This window comes from Pelophylax lessonae (genome assembly GCF_965119305.1).
Source record: "Pelophylax lessonae genome assembly, chromosome: 9".
Lineage (NCBI taxonomy): Eukaryota > Metazoa > Chordata > Amphibia > Anura > Ranidae > Pelophylax > Pelophylax lessonae.
Window position 1 is genome coordinate 148,556,958 of NC_138776.1, and position 22,211 is coordinate 148,579,168.

The window sequence follows — 22,211 nt, forward strand, 5'->3', positions numbered from 1 at the left end:
TAACCCACACGTAGGCTGCCATGGAGACTGCCAGGAAATATTGTTGTTGTTTTTTTAAATTAAATAAAGTGTATTTTTTCCAAAAAAAATACCATGATACATAAAATTTTGCATCGATCGACATTTTATTCTCTAGGGTCCCTGCTAAAAAAAAAAAGTATAATGATTGGGGGCTATAAGTAATTTTCTAGCAAACAATACTGATTTAAAGCGCCAGAATTCCAATACGGCCTGTGTAGCACTTGTATACGCTGTATTATTTTTACATTTGCCATTTTTTTCCCCACGAAAATGGAATTACCCTTTAGCAATCCACCACCTGGGGGAACTATACAGGGTAAAATTGGCAGTGGACTCCATGATGCAACAATAGCCAGGGAAATGTGTCGCAAAAGCTATAATGAACGCCCCCCCCCCCAGTGTTTTTATAGATCAGCTCCAATGCAAATCATATGCACAGATCTTTCTGTAGTAAGTGTAATAGCCCCTTTGTTCCATATTCAACCACCTAGATTGTTTTGCCAGCAATAATAAATAACTCCATCCCATAACCCAGTCTGAATTTTCTTTTTCATTTTTTTTCCCTTTCTCAATTGATCCCCCAAATACGCTATTAACGAATACAAATCAGTAGTAGATAATAGCAACAGGCAAGCTGAACAATGGAAAGTGACAGCTGTACACTATGGGGAAGCACAGCCTGAGTCCCCGCTAGGTGCCACCAGAGGGCGCTGTATAGTAGGTTGCCGCTCTGGCCAGTGGGCGCTCGTGTCGTTGTTCCTCGTCGGGCCGGGCCGTAGATCGGTATTTGTTGTCCTGGGGCCAGGTCTGTGCACCGCCGGGGGATGGCGGAGGCCGGGGTGTCGGCTGCTGAGGTGGTGGCTGAGACGAGGAGAGCCGGTGGTGGGGAGGCCGAGCCCCGGAGTCCCGGGTGGAATGAGTCTCAGTTACGTTCCTATCAGTTTCAGACCCGGCAAATCCCGCGGCTGCAGCACTCTGACCCCAGAGCAGAGGAGCTCATTGATAACGAGGTGAGCCCCTGTCCTGAGGAAGTCTCCGCTCTTATTATCTGTGGGACACTCTGCTCACCTGCTGTGCCATGGAGAGGTCACGTAGTCCATGGGGGAGGGGAGGACGTCTACTGGAGAGTGCTATACAATCACTGGGGGGTCAGGGAAGGGTTACCAGCTGGGTAAGGGGGGTCCAACAGGTGGGTAGAGTAGAATAGGTGGGCTGCCAGATGCTTGGAGTGCAGCAGGTGAGAGACCTGGTTGGAGCATGGCAGGTGGCACTAGGTTAGTTGGAGCGCTGAAGATAGGTCACCAGGTGGTTGTAGTGTGGTAGGTGGGCTACAAGGTGGGTAGAGTGGAATAGGTGGGCTGCCAGACACTTGGAGCACAGCAGGTGAGAGACCTGGTTGGTTGGTGCATGGCAGGTGGGCACTAGGTTGGTTGGAGCGCTGCAGATAGGTCACTAGGTGTTCATAGCGTGACAGCTAGGTCACCAGCCTGGTGGTCTACAAGGTGGGTAGGGTAGAATAGGTGGGCTGCTAGGCACTTGGAACGCAGCAGGTGAGAGATGTAGTTGGTTGGAGCATGGCAGGGGGGCACTAGGTTAGTTGGAGCGCTGCAGATAAGTCACTAGGTGACCCTAGCGTGGTAGATGGGCTACCAGGTGGGTAGAGTAGAATAGGTAGGCTTCCAGACACTTGGAGGGCAGCAGGTGAGAGACCTGGTTAGTTGGAGCGTGGCAGGTGGGCACTAGGTTGGTTGGAGCGCTGCAGATGGGTCACCAGGTGGTCGTAGTATGGCAGGTAGGTCACTGTTCTGGTGGTCTACAAGGTGGGTAGAGTAGAATAGGTGGGCTGCTAGGCATTCGGAACTCAGCAGGTGAGAGACCTGGTTGGTCGGCGCGCTGCAGATGGGTCAGGCAGGTAGGCCCCCGACCCAGTGGTTAGGGCAGGTTGGCTATAAGGTGGGTAGAGTAGAATTGGTGAGCTGCATGATGCTTGGAGCACAGCAGGGGAGAAATCTGGTTGGTCGGAGCATGGCAGGTGAGCACTAGGTTGGTCTGAGCACTGCAGATGGGTCACCAGTTGGTCATAGCGTGGCAGGTAGGCCACCAACCCAGTGGGTAGGGCAGGTTAGCTGCAAAAAGGGTAGAGTAGATTAGATTAGGTGGGCTGCTGGACTCTTGGAGTGCAGCAGGTGAGAGACCCAGTTGTTCGGAGCATGGCAGGTGAGCACTAGGTTGGTCGGAGTGCTGAAGTTGGGTTACCAGGTGGTTGTATCGCGGCAGGTAGGCAACCGACTCAGTGGTTAGAGCAGGGCAGGTCGGCTACAAGATGGGTAGAGTAGAATGAGTGGGCTGCCAGACACTTGAAGCACAGCAGGTGGGCCACCAGGGGGGTCATAGCATGGCAGGTAGGATCACTGTGTGGCACGTGCCGTGAGCAACTAGAATAGAGCACAGCAGAAGGGGGTACAAGGTGGGTGGAACAGTGTAGGTGGGCAAAGTGAGACGCAAGATAGGTGAGAGTGTAACAGTTGGGCCATTCTGTGGTTGGAGCACAGCAGGTGAGCTAGCAGGTGGGTAGAGTGGAACAGGTGGGCATGTAATAGGTTCAGCGTTGTAGGATGCTCTGTAGTGGGAAAGTTATCTGATGACTAGTCTGGGGCAGAAAATTGCCCAATGTATGACATGAAGGGTTAGCTGGGTCAGCAGGGTGACCTACGTTGGTTGAAATGATTGTAAACTATAACCTTGTTAAGCATTTCATTACATTTTAAATGGGAATGAAAGGCAAAACATTTGTGTATAGATATAAAAAAATTATAAATACTTTTTCCCCCTTTTTTTGTGTGTGATCACATTCCCTCTGTTCTCAGCTGAATACGAGCTGCGGAGGAGAAACAGCAGTACACTAATCTTCCCAGTGAAAGACTTGAGAGATCATTGGAGAGCAGGCTGAGTTCCAAGCACAGCTATAGAACTGACCGAGGTGTGTTCTCCTGCTTAGTGTGGTCAGCATTTAAAATGAAAGCAGAGGGACTGGCAGGAACACCAAGAATTCCACACACAGGAAGTAATACAAAGAGAACGGGAGACTTTCTCATACAAGTATATGGTACTGCAGGCACAGATCAGGAATATGAAGTGTTGGTTTCACATCCTCTTTTTAATGCTTCTTTGGTATAGCAGGGAAGTCGCATGGTTGTGTGGAAGTCATCTGATTTTTGCCAATGCTTTCTACAGATTTATGTTTAGTTTATTGTGTCATTTTTTTATACTGTCCCTCTGTCCCACTAGCTGTTTGGTTTCCTTGTATTATTTTGTAGAACACTGTGGTGATTGGATTCAGATCAGTGTTAATTTCGTCGACTAAAACCGACTAAAACGTTTTCGTCGACTAAATTAACACAATTTTAGTCGACTAAAATACGACTAAAACAATTCAGATGACTAAAATACGACTAAAACTAAAATGGCATTTTAGTCAAAAGACTATAACTAAAACTAAATCGAAATTCGCTGCCAAAATTAACACTGGTGCATGCTCAAAGCTTAATACCATAAATAATAACATATTAGATTTTTCACTCCAGGACCAGCAGTAATATATAATGAGTTTGGAAATTGTAGAGAAATGCTTAAATAATGCATTACAAATTACAATTGAACTACACCCATTACATTATAGATGACTAAAATGAGTTTTAGTCGACTAAAATGTACTGTAGTTTTAGTCGACTAAATACGACTAAATACGACTAAAACCAAAACACTTGCAGAAGACTAAAATGGGACTAAAACTAAAATGCCATTTTAGTCCTAAGACTAAAACTAAATTGAAATTTGCTGCCAAAATTAACACTGATTCAGATGCCACAAGAGGATTTTGGAAATGAACTCCTCCTTCAGTCATTATTTTTTGTATGGAGAGCGATTTACCTATTAAAGTAAAACTATTGGCAAAACATTTTTGTCATATTGGATGGAGTATGGGAGGGTTCTAACCCCTGTCATTTTGTTTTTTCCATCTGTCCTGTTGGTGAGATTTCCCTCCACTTCCTGTCCCATAACCAAAACAGGAAGTGAGAAAAAATCCCTCTAAATTAAAGGAATTCCTTGGAGCCCCCCAGGTCACTGGAACTAGTGTCCCCATTGGAAGATTTCCCCTCTACTACCTTTCTGGGGACAACCCTAAACATGTGATTTCCTTTTAATAATAATTGTAAACAGGAAAGATAGGGAATCTCTCTAATGGGGTGCACAGACAGGAATAAGAACCGAATACATGTTCTAATCCAGGGGTCTTCAAACTAAGGCCGTCCAGTTCAGGAACTACAATTCCCATCATGCCTAGTCATGTCAGAGTTTTAGAAAGCCTCATGGGATATGTAGTTCTGCAACAGCTGGAGGGCCGTAGTTTGAGGATCCCGGTGTTCTAAAATTTTCTCGGACCCGTGAAAAAATCGGACCTCGTCACTTCCGGTGATAGGAGTCTCATGTGCGCATGCGCATAAGACATTATCTTGGTTTGGTAAACTTATAACACATAGCGGGCAGCTGAATGAGAGGAGGCGGGGCTGAGGTGGGACGGAAGACACTGCCGCGTCATCTGCTGAGCTGAATAGAGGAGGCGGGACGGAGGTGCGGCCGTGTAATAAATGCAGGACTTTAGCGACTCCTTGTTTTATTATCTTTAGCAATTATCGTATTATTTATCCTTAGGATTTCATTACATTTACTATTTATATAATACAAAATAAGAAATACTAAATGTAATGAAATCCTAAGGATAAATAATACGATAATTGCTAAAGATAATAAAACATAAGGAGTCGCTAAAGTCCTGCATATATTACACGGCCGCACCTCCGTCCCGCCTCCTCCACCAGCTCTGCATATGTGTCCTCCGTCGCACCTCAGCCCCGCCTCCTCTCAATCAGCTGTCCGCTCTCTGTTATAATTTTGCCAAACCTCGAAAAATGTCTTCTGCGCATGCGCACGGACGACTCCCATCCGCTGTTTTGTGATGCTCTATCACCGGAAGTGACGAGGTCCGATTTTTTTTTTTCACGGGTCCGACAAAATTTTACAACACCGGCTCTAATCCATCTCGGCTTCATCCAAAACTAAAAAAAAAAAAGTTTCACCCTTAGTTATACTTTAAACTGAACATTCCAATTTGTTGTTTGTGAACTGTGATGTAGAAATGTCAGCACTTTTAATGTCTTTCCTAAAGAGAACCTCTGCCTAGACTGTACATGTCTATAGCTGTAGTTTTGCCGTTTTTTGGGGGGTTTGGTTCAGTGAACTTACCTGTAGGGCCTCATGCACACTGGGTGTTTTTACAGCTGCTCCTAGGGGCGTCAGACTTATTTTAAAAAAAAATAATTTTTACAACTTAAAAAAAAAAAAAAGCCTCTCAATGTAGAGCTGCACGATTCTGGCCAAAATGAGAATCACGATTTTTTAGCTTGGAATAAAGATCACGATTCTCTGTGTAACAAAAAAAATTGGGATAACTTTACTGTTAAGTTTTTTTTTTTTTTTTTTTATTCATTAAAGTTTATTAATTGCGTTTGAAAGACTGCTGCGCAAATACAGTGTGACATAAAATATTACAACAATCGCCATTTTTATTCTGTAGGGTCTCTGCTAAAAAAATATATAAAATGTTTGGGGGTTCTAAGTACTTTTCTAGCAAAAAAAAAAATGATTTTAAACTTGCAAGCAACAAATGTCATAAAAAGGTCTAGTCTTTAAGGCTCCGTTCACATGTCAGCGTATGATCGCGGGCAGAACCGCCGCGGTTCCGCCCGCGATCCGGAGATTTATTGCAAATCGCGGGACGCCTAGCGTTGCCCGTTGATTTGCAATAGCCCCCCAAACGCCGAGCGATGTTGCGGCGATTTACGCCCGCCGAATCGCGGCAACATCGCGCAAACAAAATCGCGGGACGCAATACGCTCCAAAGAAACTCTTGTACTTTTTTGTAGCGTATTGCGTCCCGTGATTTTGTTTGCGCAATGTTGCCGCGATTCGGTGGGCGTAAATCGCCGCGATTCAGCGGGTGTAAATCGCCGCAACATCGCTCGGCGTTTGGGGGGCTATTGCAAATCAACGGGCAACGCTAGGCGTCCCGCGATTTGCAATAAATCTCCGGATCGCGGGCGGAACCGCGGCGGTTCTGCCCGCGGTCATACGCTGACATGTGAACGGAGCCTAAGAGGTTAAACTTCCTTTCTCCCTGGCAGAGGGAAGGAAAAGATACAATGTAATCATTTTTGTTTATAGTTACTGGGAGATAATGCTGATAGGCGTTTGCAGGAGGAAAGATACAATGTAATCATTTTGTTTATAGTTACTGGGAGTTTTCCACAGCTGTTTTCTCTGCTCCCTCAGCTATGCAAAGAATCGAGAATATGTCAGGTTTAGATCGTCAGGGGGGGGGTGAATCAAGATCGCGATTTTCATACGATTAATCGTGCAGCTCTATCTCAATGTTATTCTGTGTCTATTAGAGCTGCATGATTCTGGATAAAATAAGAATCACAATTTTTTTGCTTAGAATAAAGATCATGATTCTCGGTGTAAAATCTTTTACATTATACAGAGAAATTGGGCTAACTTTACTGTTTAGTTTTTTTTAAATAATTAAAGTGCATATTTTCTCCAAAAAACTGTGCTTGAAAGACTTCTGCGCAAATAAAGTGTGTCATAAAAGATTGCAACAATCGCCATTTCATTCTCTAGGGTCTCTGCTAAAAAGAAAAAAAAATATATATATAATTTTTGGGGATTCTAAGTAATTTTCTAGCAAAAAATACTGATTTTAACTTGTAAGCAACAAGTGTCAGAAAAAGGCCTGGTCTTTAAGTGCTTAAACTGCCCTCACTTAGGCTCCGTTCACATGTAGGCGTTTTGGGGCGTTTTTGGGGAGTTTTTCTGCTCTAGGATCAGCTCTCAAAACGCCCAACAAGACAAATCCTATTCATTTCAATGGCCCCTGTTCACATCTGAGCGTTTTGACGCTGTGAGCAAAACGCCCAACGCTCAAAAAAGTACATGAGCTTCTTTTTGGGCAGATTACAGGCGTTTTCCATTGGTCTCTATTCAATCTAAAAACGCCTGCACAAAAATCGCGGCAAAAATCGCTGTAAAAACGCACGAAAAACGCTACGCTCAGGTGTGAATGTAGCCTTACAGACAGAAGTTCATTCCTTTGATCTAAATTCTAAAAGAAGGAAAGGATACTTTGTAAAGGATTGTGTTTATAGTTATCTAGCTGCCTTTACAAGCTCTATTGTCCATGCACACATAGCTTTTAGGAGCTGTAAGTGGCAAAGGCGCTTTCAAGCTGCAAAAAACAAAAACTCGGCCAGCGCGTTTTGGAGCAGCAGCGTTCCAGCTGTAAAAACAGCTGACGCGCCTAAACACGTTTTACCATCATTAGGCCATGTCAACTGTTTTTAAACTGTGGTAATTGGATTTGGGAGTGGAAAATAGAAAAAGGGCAAAGAAACACTGCTAAAAGCACGCTAATGCAAAATGCTTCTAAAAGTGTGTTTTTACAGCCACTTTTTCCTGGCGTCGGAGACTCAGTACTGGCTTTGCAGTTTTTTTTTTATTTTTTTAACGCCCTGTGTGCATGAGGCTTAATGAGTTAATTCTATTCCACAATCTGCTGACCACTGCTTACTGGAGAAATCTCTGAACTTCCAGCACTGAGTGGTTTAATTTTTCTTGGGTCTGACATCAAAGAAGGTCCCAAAGGCCACCCGCCTCTTTCTGCTCGCTCCCCCATTGATAAAAACCCTTGCATTGTCTCACAGAAGTGACACATTCTGTGAGTAGGGGAGGGGAGGATGAATGACAGAACCTTTCCCTCTCCCCCATTCACTAAATGTTTTGCATATTGTGAATAAGGATGTGTGCAAGGATATTTGTTAATGCAGGAGAGGACAGAGAGGAGATGGGGGCTTTCGGGAACCACCTTCAGTTACTTCAGTGTTTGACCCAGGGCTGTCAATCCATGCATTGCTGGAGGGTCAGTGCTGTGAAAAGGAGCGAAGAAAACTTCTACTGTAAGCAGCAGTCAGCAGAATGTGGAATACACTCCATTACAGGTAAGATATGGGATTGAAGCTGTAGCAAAACTTTCAAATGAATCTTCCCTACCCCCGTTCCATTTTATAAAACTGGCATTACTATGTAAACAAGTGCACTTGTATGTGTCCATGCTCCATTCTTTTTGATTCGTTTATTTCATCTTGCCTCGGGTCCTCCTGTGCCTAAACCATTTTACAAAATATTAATAGTAATATGAGTAGGCTAGAAATAAGTAAATATATTCTTTTTTCATTTTGACCATAGATACGGTATAGCAGACAACCATTAAAAGGAGACAGGGTTACTAGTGTTCTACTTAAAGTGGAGCTCCACCCACCAAAAGGGGAGCGTTTGTTTGTCATTTTTTACTACGGCAAGGTCCCCGGGAAGTGGGCCCCTCCTCCTTCCCCCGCCGCCGGGCCATTCACAAAGTGCAGCACGCTTTGCGCAGTAGGGAACCAGTTGTGAATGGCTGCAGCACCTGAGAGCTGATTGAAAATTGGCTGGGGTGCAGACATTGTGGGATCCATGGACAGTGTCCTAATATCAAAAGTCAGCAGCTACAGTATTTGTAGCTGCTGAATTGAATTTGTTTTGGATCTTTAATGCATTTTTACTTTGTTGGGAGATTTTCCTTTATTTCCTGACTGGTGAAAAGGTTGTCCACAGGGCAGTGAGTTCAACAGCAACCCCCCCCCCCCACTCCATCCAAAACGAAAACCTTGTTTTTGGTATATAAAAATAAATACTTTTGGTCGCGCTTTTGGTAAAAATAAAGTAAGAGAATATATTTAGCAGCAGCTGTGCACCAAGCGTGAATCAATTGTAAACATGAAAGGAATAAAAGCGCACTAGCATCATATGAACATATATATAACAGTCCAAATAAAGTGATATAATCAATGTAAAGTGCTCTTGTGCTCCAATCTTCTTAAAAGTGCTGAAGTGCTCCACATAAATTAATTGTGACACACACCCCCTTTTGTGTTCCTCCTTACCAGAATCAATGGACCCCCAGCTTTTCAGTCTGTAAGTCAAAACAGGCTTGATTATAGTGAAGTACCGTAGGGTTGCAGTTTATTGGTGAGATAAAAACATATTTCCAAAATGAACAAAGACCAAAAATAAGAAACCGAACCCAATCCTGCTTCAGGAGGACTTTACTGGCATTGATGTGAGACTATATCAAACATAAAGAGGTATCGAAAAGTATATTTATTTAAACATATTAAAAATGTATCACATAGCATTTGTTTAGCAGCAATACATCATAAATACATGTGAAAACAAAACATAACAAAAAACATAATAGAGATGTGACTCCAAAAGACCAATTCTGACACCTTCCCCAATAGGGATAGTACCAATTTGGAACCTCAACTGAAGGTGCCTGTAAGTGGAGGTCTACTCCGTAGGTCAACGCGTTTCGCTGTATTGCGTAGCTTCTTCAGGACCAAGAAAAGGAACACTGATAAGACATACTAGGTCATCATCATAGGTCTCCCGGGCGAACACAGGGACTATAGGATAATCCATCTGAGGTCTCATTGTTTAGATGTCAATAGAAGCTGTCTGCTTATAATGTGAAGTTTTAGCCAAATCAGAACTTTTTTTATTAGCTAGGCGCTGGAAACATGCTGTCTCATCCCCAGGTGTAAAATTCCGCGAACGCTGCTTATTGCTGTTTACATGCTGTTTTACTGCTACCATTTTGTAAGTGTTTTTATTACGCCAATAAACTGCAACCCGGTACTTCACTATTGGCTCCTTCTCTTTGTTCTGCACTTGAGGATTACTGCATCCAAAAAGTTTGCAAACTGACTCATTCTCAGACAGTTCGGTTCATAAACACAATTGTACAACGTGATCTCTATGATGGCCAATGCCAGTGATCACAAATGTAAATAGTGTAGTGTTTACATTGATAAGTCTGCACCTTTCTCTTACAAGTAAGGAGGAACTAATGAATGAATAATTCATTGAAAAGTGTAATTGTCAAGCACTGAAAAATGGCCAGGTAATTAAGGGGTGTTACATGCTGGTACTCAAGTGGTCAAGATGGAGATATGCTATTTTTGAACGAGGGGAGAGAACAGGTAGACTCCTGGCCTGGCTGGCTAAGGAACGCTCCACAACTTCCCACATAGCCAATATTAAAGATGATGGGGCTTCCTATGTTCTGAACCCGATGCAGATTAACGCCCAGTTTTGCTTTATATTATGAACACCTTTATTCCGCTAGATTATATTATACTCCTGAAAACCTGGTGACTTTTTTTATACTCTGTAGACTTTCCAGTTTTGACAACTGTGGCTAGACCAGGTTTAGATGCTCCTGTCACACTGAAGGGGGTGCAGGCTGCAATAGCCTCGCTCCAAACGGGAAAGACTCCAAGCCTGGATGGTCTGCCTGCCAAATCTTTTAAGACGAATGCCGAAGTAATCGTACCCCTCTTTCATGAGTCGGTCCACACTGTTAGAGCAGGATTCTCTTCCACTATCGATGTCGGAGGCAATTGTAGTAGTGTTGCCCAAGCCCGGTAAGGACCCTGAACTATGCGCTTCCTACAGGTCTATTTTTCTACTTAATGTAGATGCAAAGATTTTTGACAATTTTAACCAATCGTCTTAACTCTGTGATCCTGTCTCTGGTTCTTGGCGATCAAACTGGTTTCATGCCGGGTAAGGCTGGCCATACATGTCCAACTTTTGTTGTACAATTTTCTGTCAGATCTACCACAAACCACATAATGTGAGGTCAAAGCTAAACAACACATTCACTTGTATCCAATTAGGCATTCCTTCGTACTACAGGTCCTTCTCAAAAAATTAGCATATTGTGATAAAGTTAATTATTTTCTGTACTGATAAACATTAGACTTTCATATATTTTAGATTCATTACACACAACTGAAGTAGTGCAAGCCTTTTATTGTTTTTAATATTGATGATTTTGGCATACAGCTCATGAAAAACCAAAATTCCTATCTCAAAAAATTAGCATATTTCATCCGTCCAATAAAAAAAAAGTGTTTTTAATCCAAAAAAAGTCAACCTGAAAATAATTATGTTCAGTTATGCACTCAATACTTGGTCGGGAATCCTTTTGCAGAAATGACTGCTTCAATGCGGCGTGGCATGGAGGCAATCAGCCTGTGGCACTGCTGAGGTGTTATGGAGGCCCAGGATGCTTCGATAGCGGCCTTGAGCTCATCCAGAGTGTTGGGTCTTGCGTCTCTCAACTTTCTCTTCACAACATCCCACAGATTCTCTATGGGGTTCAGGTCAGGAGAGTTGGCAGGCCAATTGAGCACAGTAATACCATGGTCAGTAAACCATTTACCAGTGGTTTTGGCACTGTGAGCAGGTGCCAGGTCGTGCTGAAAAATGAAATCCTCATCTCCATAAAGCTTTTCAGCAGATGGAAGCATGAAGTGCTCCAAAATCTCCTGATAGCTAGCTGCATTGACCCTGCCCTTGATAAAAGAGTGGACCAACACCAGCAGCTGACATGGCACCCCAGACCATCACTGACTGTGGGTACTTGACACTGGACTTCAGGCATTTTGGCATTTCCCTCTCCCCAGTCTTCCTCCAGACTCTGGCACCTTGATTTCCGAATGACATGCAAAATTTGCTTTCATCCAAAAAAGTACTTTGGACCAATGAGCAACAGTCCAGTGCTGCTTCTCTGTAGCCCAGGTCAGGCGCTTCTGCCGCTGTTTCTGGTTCAAAAGTGGCTTGACCTGGGGAATGCGGCACCTGTAGCCCATTTCCTGCACATGCCTGTACACGGTGGCTCTAGATGTTTCTACTCCAGACTCAGTCCACTGCTTCCGCAGGTCCCCCAAGGTCTGGAATCGGTCCTTCTCCACAATCTTCCTCAGGGTCCGGTCACCTCTTCTCGTTGTGCAGCATTTTCTGCCACACTTATTCCTTCCCACAGACTTCCCACTGAGGTGCCTTGATACAGCACTCTGGGAACAGCCTATTCGTTCAGAAATTTCTTTCTGTGTCTTACCCTCTTGCTTGAGGGTGTCAATGATGGCCTTCTGGACAGCAGTCAGGTCGGCAGTCTTACCCATGATTGTGGTTTTGGGAGTTTTAAAAAGCCTCAGGAATCTTTTGCAGGTGTTTAGAGTTAATTCGTTGATTCAGATGATTAGGTTAATAGCTCGTTTAGAGAACCTTTTCGTGATATGCTAATTTTTTTAGATAGGAATTTTGGTTTTTCATGAGCTGTATGCCAAAATCATCATTAAAAACAATAAAAGGCTTAAACTACTTCAGTTGTGTGTAATGAATCTAAAATATATGAAAGTCTAATGTTTATCAGTACATTACAGAAAATAATGAACTTTATCACAATATGCTAATTTTTTGAGAAGGACCTGTACATACTTGAAGGTAAATTTCAAGAAAATCTGACAGAAAACTGAAAGAAAATTGTATCATGTATGGCCAGCCTAAGGGTATCGACATCAACCTCCACTGACTATACACTAATTTAGCCTATGTTTGCAGTGGTGATTCCCCTGTAGTGGTGGCCTCCCTAGATGCAGAGAAGGCCTTTGATTCTGTGGAGTGGGAGTTACTGTGGCAGGTGCTCCGGAACATTGGCTTTGGATCCAGCTGCTTTATCAGTCTCCCACTGTCAGAGTTAGGACGTATAGCATTCTATCCCCACCTTCAAACTGAAAAGAGGTACCAGGCAGGGGTGCCCGCTCTCCCCTGGTCTATTCGTGCTTGCTATGGAACCACTTGCCATCCTTATCTGCTCCCTACCTACGTTTGCAGGTCTCCCAGTCGGTCCCCTATTAGAAAAAAAATATTTATACGTGGATGATGCCTTATTGTATCTTCCTCATGCCTCAGATTCTCTTCAGGTGGCCCTTGAGCTTATAGACCAGTTTGGAAGATTTTCCGGTATAAGAATTGGAGTACTTCATTACTTTTTTCCTTATCGCAATGGCGCCCCCCCCCCCCGCCTTCTCCAGCTCAGACCCCCTCTGACCTTGGTCTTGAAGTTTAGATATCTGGGGATTGATATCCAGGGTGAACTTTCCTCCTACTTGACAGATAAGATGGATTTGTAATACTCCAGTCCCTGTAACTAATTTGATCTGGGTGGGTTCTACCCCTTGAAAAGCGAAGTCTCTTTTGCAGCAACCATTGTCACTGGGGGGACTAGTACTGCCCTGTTTTCCACAGTATTACTGGGTGGCGGTATTGGGGACAGTGCGCAGGTGGTTCGAACAGATATGTACCAATCGATTAAAGCGGAGTTCCGGCCTCAAAATCGATTTTGGGCCATCTGCTTGCTGAGGGCACCCTGAAAAAGAAATGGATGCTTGCGATTTTTTTTTTTGGTCACTTAACTCATTATAGAAGAAAATATACTCGCCTTCCTTCCACTTCCTCCCTCTGCGGCCGCGGTCTGCGCTGTCACTTCTGGTTTGCGATGATTCCTGGGAGCTGAACGTCATCGCTCCCAGGAATCAATGCACCGGCCCCGCTCGTCACTTCCGGTGCAGGCGCGGCATTCACTGCTAAACAGCTTCTGGGCATGCCCAGAAGCTGTGCAGGGATGCCGCGCCTGCACCGGAAGTGATGAGCGGGGCCGGTGCAGTGCATTGTGGGACTCCGACGTCACGGAAGAGGACACAAAGAGGGACGCTGTGGCTTCAGCTGCCCACACCTGAGATGGCAGCACTGGAGAAGAAATTTTCAAGGTAAGTATTTCTTCTTACAGGTAAGTGCGACCCGGGACAGTTCAGAGGCTATCCATTATGGAATGTACTAGCCCTGACTGTCCCGGGGGTATTTTTAGCTCAAATTGACCCCGAGGCCGGAACTCCGCTTTAACTTATAAGCGGCCATCCTAACCACCTACTCAGCGTTCAGTAACTTAGTGTTTAGAGCAGGGCTTGACAAATTTGTTTGGAATCTAGGAGCCAGCTAAAAAAGTTAGGAGCCATTTTTTTTTTTTTAACAACAAAGCTTTATTTTCAATGACAAAAATATAACCGATCTTAAATTTAAACAGTGCAGCAAGGTTGGGGCGATAGGAGATCCAGTGACCAAGAGTAACATATGCCACCTTAGGCCCCTTTCACACGGGTGCCTACGCTAAGCAGAATCCGCATGCTCAGTGGGGATCTCTCTGCTGATCCCCGCTGAGCAGGCGGATGACAGGTCCTGTCCACTCTGCTATGCAGACACAGCCCATTCTCCTCTATGGGGCAATCAGATGGAAACGGACCGTCTGTTTCCATCCGATGCCATCCAATCCGATTCACTGGACGGATGGTAAATAGAACCACCATCCGTCTGTTTTTGGTGGACAGGATCGGATGGCGGCGACTTGCCACTCCATAGAGACTGAAGGGTCCGATCAGGTCCGCCTGAAAAACTGACAGGCGGACCTGATCAGAAAGCCCGTGTGAAAGGGGCCATCGGCTGTGTGGCATGGCAGGGCAGGGAGATGATTATTTTATTTTTTTCCATAAAAGATTCTTATTGTGAATAAGGGATTTTAATGCAAAACAAAAATCAACACATTGCAAGGAGATTACAAAATGCAATTTTTAAAGTAAGGCCCCTTTCACACAGTCCACATTCCCTTGCGGACCGTGCTCTGCTCAGCGGGGATCGATCCGCCGATCCCCGCTGAGCCGGCGGATGACAGCTCCGTCTCTGCACTGTGTGCGGAGAGGGAGGTGTCAGAGCCCCGCTGCTCTCTATGGGGAATCGGGTGAGAGCGGACCGCCTGTCCGCTCTCATTCGATCCGATCCCCAGGACGGATGGAAAATAGGTTTCCATCCATCCGGATTTCATGGACCGGATCGGATGCGGATGGCAGCGGGTGTCAGCGGACATGTCACCGCTGACATCCGCTGCTCCATAGGGCTGAATGGGGCATCCGATCAGATCCGCCTAAAAAACTGACAGGCGGATCTGATCGGAACGCCCGTGTGAAAGAGCCCTTACACTCTTTTTTCAGAAGTGCATAAATATGTAAAAAACACATTATCCTTGAACTTCCAGGAGAGAGCGGTGTAAAATGGGGTTTAAAAATAAAATCAAATAATAACCAGACTCCCTGCACACTTACCTTTAACAAAAGGGCGCCAGATGAAGACTGCAAAAACTTCCGTCTCTCCACCTCTTGGGAAGGAGAAGGGCTGGCATTTAGAACAAAAAGTAGAAATGCCTTGCATTGCTAGTTACTACGTGTTGTAATACTCCCGGCCACCACAAGAGGCCGCCAGTTCCCCATTGGAAGCGTTCGAGCGCTCGGGGGGGGGGGGGGGTGCAAAGCGACAGGACATCTCCTGCAGTGCACCCCAGGCGCCAGGTCGCTAATTCTAGTCGCAAATGCGGGGATTGTCGAACCCTGGTTTAGAGGCCCAAGGGCACACCCGAACATGACGACTCCGATGCGCACAATGGTCATAGTATGGAGACAGATGTCTACTGCTATCTCTGAAGGGGAGGATATATCTCTCCTCATACTACACTATGGGGCAATCCCCGCTTATCACATCCCTGTTCCATATCTTTACTCTAATTTGTGGGTAAGGTTTGGTATTAAGAAGTTGCAGCAGATTATGCCGAAGGTCGACTGCTACTGTTCAATAGTCTTAAACGTACTTTTAGTCTCCCCTCGTGGATGTTCATCCGCTATCTACAGCTACGCCATGCTGTCCAGACACAATTTCCCACTCCAGTCACAGTAACCTCGCACACGGTGGAGCATTTCCTCATTTCCAGCAATGCAGATAGAATTCTAGATTGTCCCTATACTCTATCGTCCCCATAATGTGATGTGTTTGGGTGTAACTTTTTTTTTTTTTTTTTTTTTTTTTTTTTTTCCCCACAATTAACATGTATTCCAATGGCCCTAGTTCCCACCAGTGCAGTACATTCCAGTGCATTTAACAAAGGTAGGACATGCTGCATTTTTCTGTATAGAACACATCTGAAAGGCAGCAAAATGCATTAAAAAAAGTATCCGAACGCACATGTCCTGAATTAAGATGGGGGGGAGGGAAAACGCACCGGAATACATCAAATACATGTATGCAGAAATTGTTTGAACCGACCATTTTTTATTTATTTTTTTTCCCTCAAGGAGCACAAAATTTACCATTATTTCTTTTGTGTTGGGTATTGCAACATCTTTGTGCAGTTGAGTAAACTTGCCCTGTCCCAAGCTCTATCCAGTCTATGCAATGAATGAAAGTAATGCATTAACATACACTATTGCTTTATTGTACCACATACAGTAGCTCTTTAGGGTTGGAAGGTGGAAGATGAAATGTTCATTCGTTTTTAAGATATAAACTATTGCCAGGGTTTTACCCCTGTAGAGCACTTTTAACAGAAAGTAGGTCTGCTCTCTCACGTAAATGTTCTGCTTCATCAATATGCCCTTGCTCATCAGTAGGCAACACATTAAGAGCCTATTATATAGAGATCACAGCAGTGTTACTGTCATATGCATGTTACTAATTCTGCATTACTATGGACCGAATGCAATCTCATCATTGCAGAATGACACCAGCCTGCACTAGTCATTGATTACTGGCAAATTCAGTTGTCTGTAATCATTTGCAGTTTTTTGAACGCTGGGCACATTTCATGCTCTTTAATGTTATGTTTTAGTTGCCTTTTTAGTGCACTGGTAGTTCTGATACGTGCATTTATTCCAGTGGTCTTTGTTGAGACACTCTACTGATGAAATGCATTGAATGCTGCTGCAGTCAAATGAAGACATTCCATTTATAGCAATAGTGTATACATCTAATAACTCGCTAGTGTCGGGAATGAGATCTGTAAACCATAAGGGGAGCAAAGGAATGAGGAAGAACAGTGAAGGGAAGGGAAAACAGTTGGAATATTCAGCTTGGAATCTTGGTGGGAGATTTCCCTGCATGTCAAGATTTGCATCACCGCTTCACAAGGGACCAGACCTGCACCTTGCAGATAAGGCTCCATGTACACGGGACGTTAGAAAAAACGTCCTGCAAAGCTATTTCTGACGCCGGGAAAAAGCAGCTGTTAGATGTGCTTTCAGTAGCTTTTTCCATTTGCGTTATTGCACGTTTGTTCACGTTGCTTTTAGCAGCGTTTTTCTGCCTCCATTCAAAATCAATGGTTCCCTATGGGAGCCTATTGATTTGAATGGAAGTCGCACCGCAAGTTGGATCCGACTTGCGGCACGACCTGCGTGGGGGTCCCCCCCAAGTTCCAAACCAGGCCCTTCGGGTCCGGTATGGAATTTGAGGGTAGCCCCACGCCGAAAAAATGGCGTGGGGTCCCCCCCAAAATCCGTACCAGACCCTTATCCGAGCATGCAGCCCGGCACGCCAGGAAAGGGGAGGGGACGAGCGAGCGGCCCCACCCCCCTGGACCACACCAGGCCACATGCCCTCAACATGGGGGGGTTGTTGGTGCTTTGGGGCAGGGGGAGCTCTGCACCCCCCACCTCAAAGCACCTTGCCCCCATGTTGATGAGGACAAGGGCCTCATCCCCACAACCCTGGCCGGTGGTTGTGGGGGTCTGCGGGCAGAGGGCTCATCAGAATCTGGAAGCCCCCTTTAACAAGGGGGCCCCCCAGATCCCCTCCCTATGTGAATGGGTATGGGGTACACTGTACACCTACTCATTCACCACATAAAAGGCAGTGTATGGAAATAACGACAGGAGACGTTTTGGAAAGTTTATTAAAAATCTTCATCCGGCTCTTCTTGTCTTCTCTCCGGGGTCTTCTGCTCTTTTGCTGTCCGCTCTTCTTGTGTTCTCCTCTCTGGGGTCTTCTGCTGTCCTCTCTTCTTTTCTTCTCCTCTCCGGTCTTCTGCTCTTTTGCTGTCGGCTCTTCTTCTTCCTCCGGTCCTCCCCCGACGATGTCTCTGGTAATTATGCCGGTCTCCGGTCTCTGCAGCTTATTATATAGCCATTAGGGGCGTGGCCCCGATGACGTCATTGGGAGGCCCCGCCCCCTCGTGTCACAGATGACGTCAGAAGAAGAAGAAGAGCCGACAGCAAAAGAGCAGAAGACCGGAGAGGAGAAGAAAAGAGAGGACAGTAGAAGACCCCGGAGAGGAGAACACAAGAAGAGCCGGATGAAGATTTTTAATAAACTTTCCAAAACGTCTCCTGTCATTTCCATACACTGCCTTTTATGTGGTGAATGAGTAGGGGGTACAGTGTACCCCATACCCATTCACATAGGGAGGGGGTCCGGAATCTTCCAGATTCCGATGAGCCCCCTGCCCGCAGACCCCCACAACCACCGGCCAGGGTTGTGGGGATGAGGCCCTTGTCCTCATCAACATGGGGGCAAGGTGCTTTGAGGTGGGGGGTGCAGAGCTCCCCCTGCCCCAAAGCACCAACACCCCCCCCCATGTTGAGGGCATGTGGCCTGGTGTGGTCCAGGGGGGGTGGGGCCGCTCGCTCGTCCCCTCCCCTTTCCTGGCCTGCCGGGCTGCATGCTCGGATAAGGGTTTGGTATGGATTTTGGGGGGACCCCACGCCGTTTTTTTGGCGTGGGGCTACCCTCAAATTCCATACCAGACCTGAAGGGCCTGGTTTGGAACCTGGGGGGGACCCCCACGTAGTTTTTTTCCCATTTTTGGCGTGGAGTTCCCCCTCAAGATTCTCGCAGTGCAGGTCGCGCCGCAAGTCGGATCCGACTTGCGGTGCGACTTCCATTCAAATCAATAGGCTCCCATAGGGGAACCATTGATTTTGAATGGAAGAAAAAAAACGTAGAACGTGGCTGAACGTAGGTTCATCACGTTCTGCTGCGTTTGAAATGCAGGGAAACACACGTTCGAACGCAAATAATTGTGTTCTAAAAAAAGTCCCTGAACGCAACTGCCTGCAAATGACTGTAAACGACCAGGTGTACATGGACAGATAACATGGAGCTGCGTTCAAGGGCTTCTGAAAAAAACGCCCAACTGCTCCTAAACGGCCATTTCCAGCGTCCCGTGTACATGGACCCTAAGAGACCTGTAAATGTGTGTGTCCAAATTTGAGGCTGACAGATGTTCTGCAGCTTGCAAGCAGAAATCCATCCTCCCACACACTTCACTCTTTGCTAACGATGTCTATACACTGGTAGGTATTTAAGAGAACATTTGTAGGATTGTTTGTGTGAACATTCGTGTAAAAATTCTTTGTACATTCGACAACTGGACGAATGTTGTTTAAAAGTACTTCAAAATTTTATTGGTTTTTACCATACAGTTTTGGAATGAATGTAATTTCCTGAACAAAAACCACATAGGCTGTTAGAAATTTGTCCGAGTAAAATTTTACATCCTGCAGTGCACTTTGTATTTTCTCATCACTATGATAAAACCCAATGCCAATTTGACTCCACTAACAGAAAAATGAATGATCTTAAAATGAAGAATTTGAAATGAAATTCAAGTAGTGTATAGCCAGCAGTTCCAGAAGCCGCAATTCTTGTCTCAAATGGCATAATTGCCTATGTACTCTGTGCTTCTGGTCAGGCAGGGCTGTGGAGAACCCATCAGGGTATTTTCTCTTTCGTTCATTGACGGACACAGTTCTGTCATTCTTGACCATTGGGTTATGCTGCCCCCTACAGGAGTAGGAAACTAGGCAGAAAAAAATTCTGGCTACACCCATGGGCAGTCCCAGAGGGTATACTTCCTCTCTGATATAGTAACTCAGTTTTTTTCCTGCCTAGTCAGGTGTAAGGATCTAGTTCTTTGCTGGGATCTTTGGTCCTGGCAAAACTTTTTTAGATAGAAAATTTTTTCCTCCTGGATTTTTCCTCTGAAATCTAATATCAACTGCCGGACTGGGCGACAGGTTGCATAATCTAGACCCAGTGGTCACCCCAGTATGTCGCAGGCCTCAGCTATGCGCTAGGTCGGCAGTGACATAACCTCACTGGACGGGGGCTGGCCCTGTGAGTTAAACGTCTCACAAGGTCGCATACAACCTGGCCTCTGCCTGAGTCGCAGCTTTCCACCTGGCCGACAGCCCCCCATTTCGATGGAGAGGAGGATCTGTCTGGAGCGGTGCCTACCTGGTTCCTAGTATGGTGAGTAGCATTCCCCACTCCCCCCTCTTCCCCTGGAGGGTTTTGAGGTGGACGTGGGCCCCTCCTTGGGACGGTCGGACCCCCGGGTTCCCCTCCTTCCCCTTGCCAAGTTCCTCATCCTGCCCCCCACTCCACATACGCTGGGGATGTATTTTTTGGGGTGGTCTGACCACTTTCCTGGGGTGGGGGCAGGGCGCTAACTGGTGATGGGGGGGGGGGGTGTTGTGCGACCGGATGATCGACTGGCAATGGAGGGGGGAGTTTACCTGGTGGGGGCTCGTGCCAGGAACCCCAGTCCTACCTGGATCTGTCCTGAGACCTGGTCTCCCAATTTCTGGGTCCCTGTAGGCCTCGTAGTGCCGCACGGAGCTGCCATTTTGTTGTAGCCTTGTGTATTCCTATACACGGCGGCCATATTTGTGGTTTGTATTGCAAATAGCAGCAGGCATGTCAGTGGAGCCCCATGGGTGGAGATTTCGGCGATGGGAGCCCCTCCTTATCCCCTGGTGCAGACTCCTAGGTCATTTAGCTTCCTGATCGCAGCACATGTAATGCAGATTCTCCTGGTGATTGCAGGTGCCTGTGTCGACGGGTGGTGATACTGGTGGGGTCCTCTCCCTCTATGCTGAGGTTCGCTCTGTGCCTTGTGCTTGGCGACCTGGTGGTGCTGCCAGTGCGGTGGGGGTTTTCCCTTAGCAGTGTGTTGCACTTTTTTGTGGGGTTCCCCTGGTGACTCATGGAGTCTTAGAAGCACGTTTCCTCACCTGATCCCCTCTCTGAGGCTGCGGGGCCCAACTATACATCCATGCACTGATGGCGGTCGTGGAGTCCCTTGTGTCCCAGATGGAGGCAGCTTGCGGGCGACGGGCTAGCAAATAGCGCCCCCCGCCTTCCCCTGTCTCATCTGTCTCATGAGATCCTGAATATGATTTGGCAGCTGTGGACATGGGTTACCCTGCTGGGTCTGCGGCTCCACGTCTGTAAATGTGCACGGAAAGGCACTGGTAGATGCACTGATTGTACCTGTGTGTGAGACCCTAAAAGATGGAGGAAGCAGCTGAAGCTGCCACACTCACCTTTGGCACTCACAAGCCATCCAGAGCGGCAAAGGTGTTTCCTTTCCCCACCTATTTTGACAGAATTGTCGCAAAAGAGTGGGGACGACCAAAGCGTCCCTGTGGGGTTCCTAAGTGCCTTACTAAGCGTTACCCCTATGAGGAATCCCTCCTTAAGAAGTGGACTGTGCCACCAGTGGTGGACCCTCGGGTTTCCAGATTGAACAAGGCAACCATGATTCCAGTGGCCTTTAAGGATCTGGCTGACCAGAAAGGCGGAGGCTGTGGCCCACATTATGTACACCTTAGCTGGTTCGGCAATGAGGCTGGTGTTTACCATTGTCCTAGTGTCGTAAACTCTAAACCCTGAGTGGGCTAAGCTCCTACGCCGTGACCTGGAGGGAGAACCGCTCCCTCCTGCCTTTGCTGAGCTGTCGCACCAGCTGGTCCAGGGGCTGCAGTTTATCTGTGATGCCTCTTTGGGTGCGGCTCCCCTAATGGCTCGCCTCTGTTTTGGCGGTGGTCCTTTGGCGTGTCAAATGCTGGTCTGCGGACTAGACTTCTAAAATGGCCTTGACTGATCTTCCCTTTCACGGAGATCATCTGTTTGAAGCTACCCTGTATGACATCTAAAGATCTCACCTAACATTACACCATTAACCACTTTACCTCCGCCCACAGTAATATTACTGCGGCAGAGTGGTTCGTTATCGTCTGACGACGTAGTACTACGTCGTCAGACACTCCCCCCTTCTGGGCGGCGCTTGCGCGCCGCCGGAGGCTCGCTCCCACTGTTTTCATTCACAGCGGGAGTCGGGCCAGGGGAGGAGCAGCGGCAATCGCCGCTGCTCTGCCCCGATCGCCGGGGATCTAGTGTGGAGATCCGCCCGCCTGTGTAAACACAAGCGGGCGGATCTCCATAGTGACAGGGAGTGACAGATCGGACTGTTC

At 46.3% G+C, this 22,211-nt stretch overlaps 1 protein-coding gene across 1 annotated transcript in view; it reads left to right on the forward strand.

Annotated features, from left to right (window-relative positions):
* Positions 1-702: 702 nt before the first annotated feature.
* HIF1AN (hypoxia inducible factor 1 subunit alpha inhibitor) overlaps positions 703-22,211 on the forward strand; it is a 95,483-nt gene continuing 73,974 nt past the window's right edge. The window contains exon 1 of the mRNA XM_082267972.1: positions 703-1,031. Coding sequence (XP_082124098.1) covers positions 846-1,031 — 186 coding nt within the window. The 5' untranslated portion in view covers positions 703-845. The remainder of the gene's footprint in view (positions 1,032-22,211) is intronic.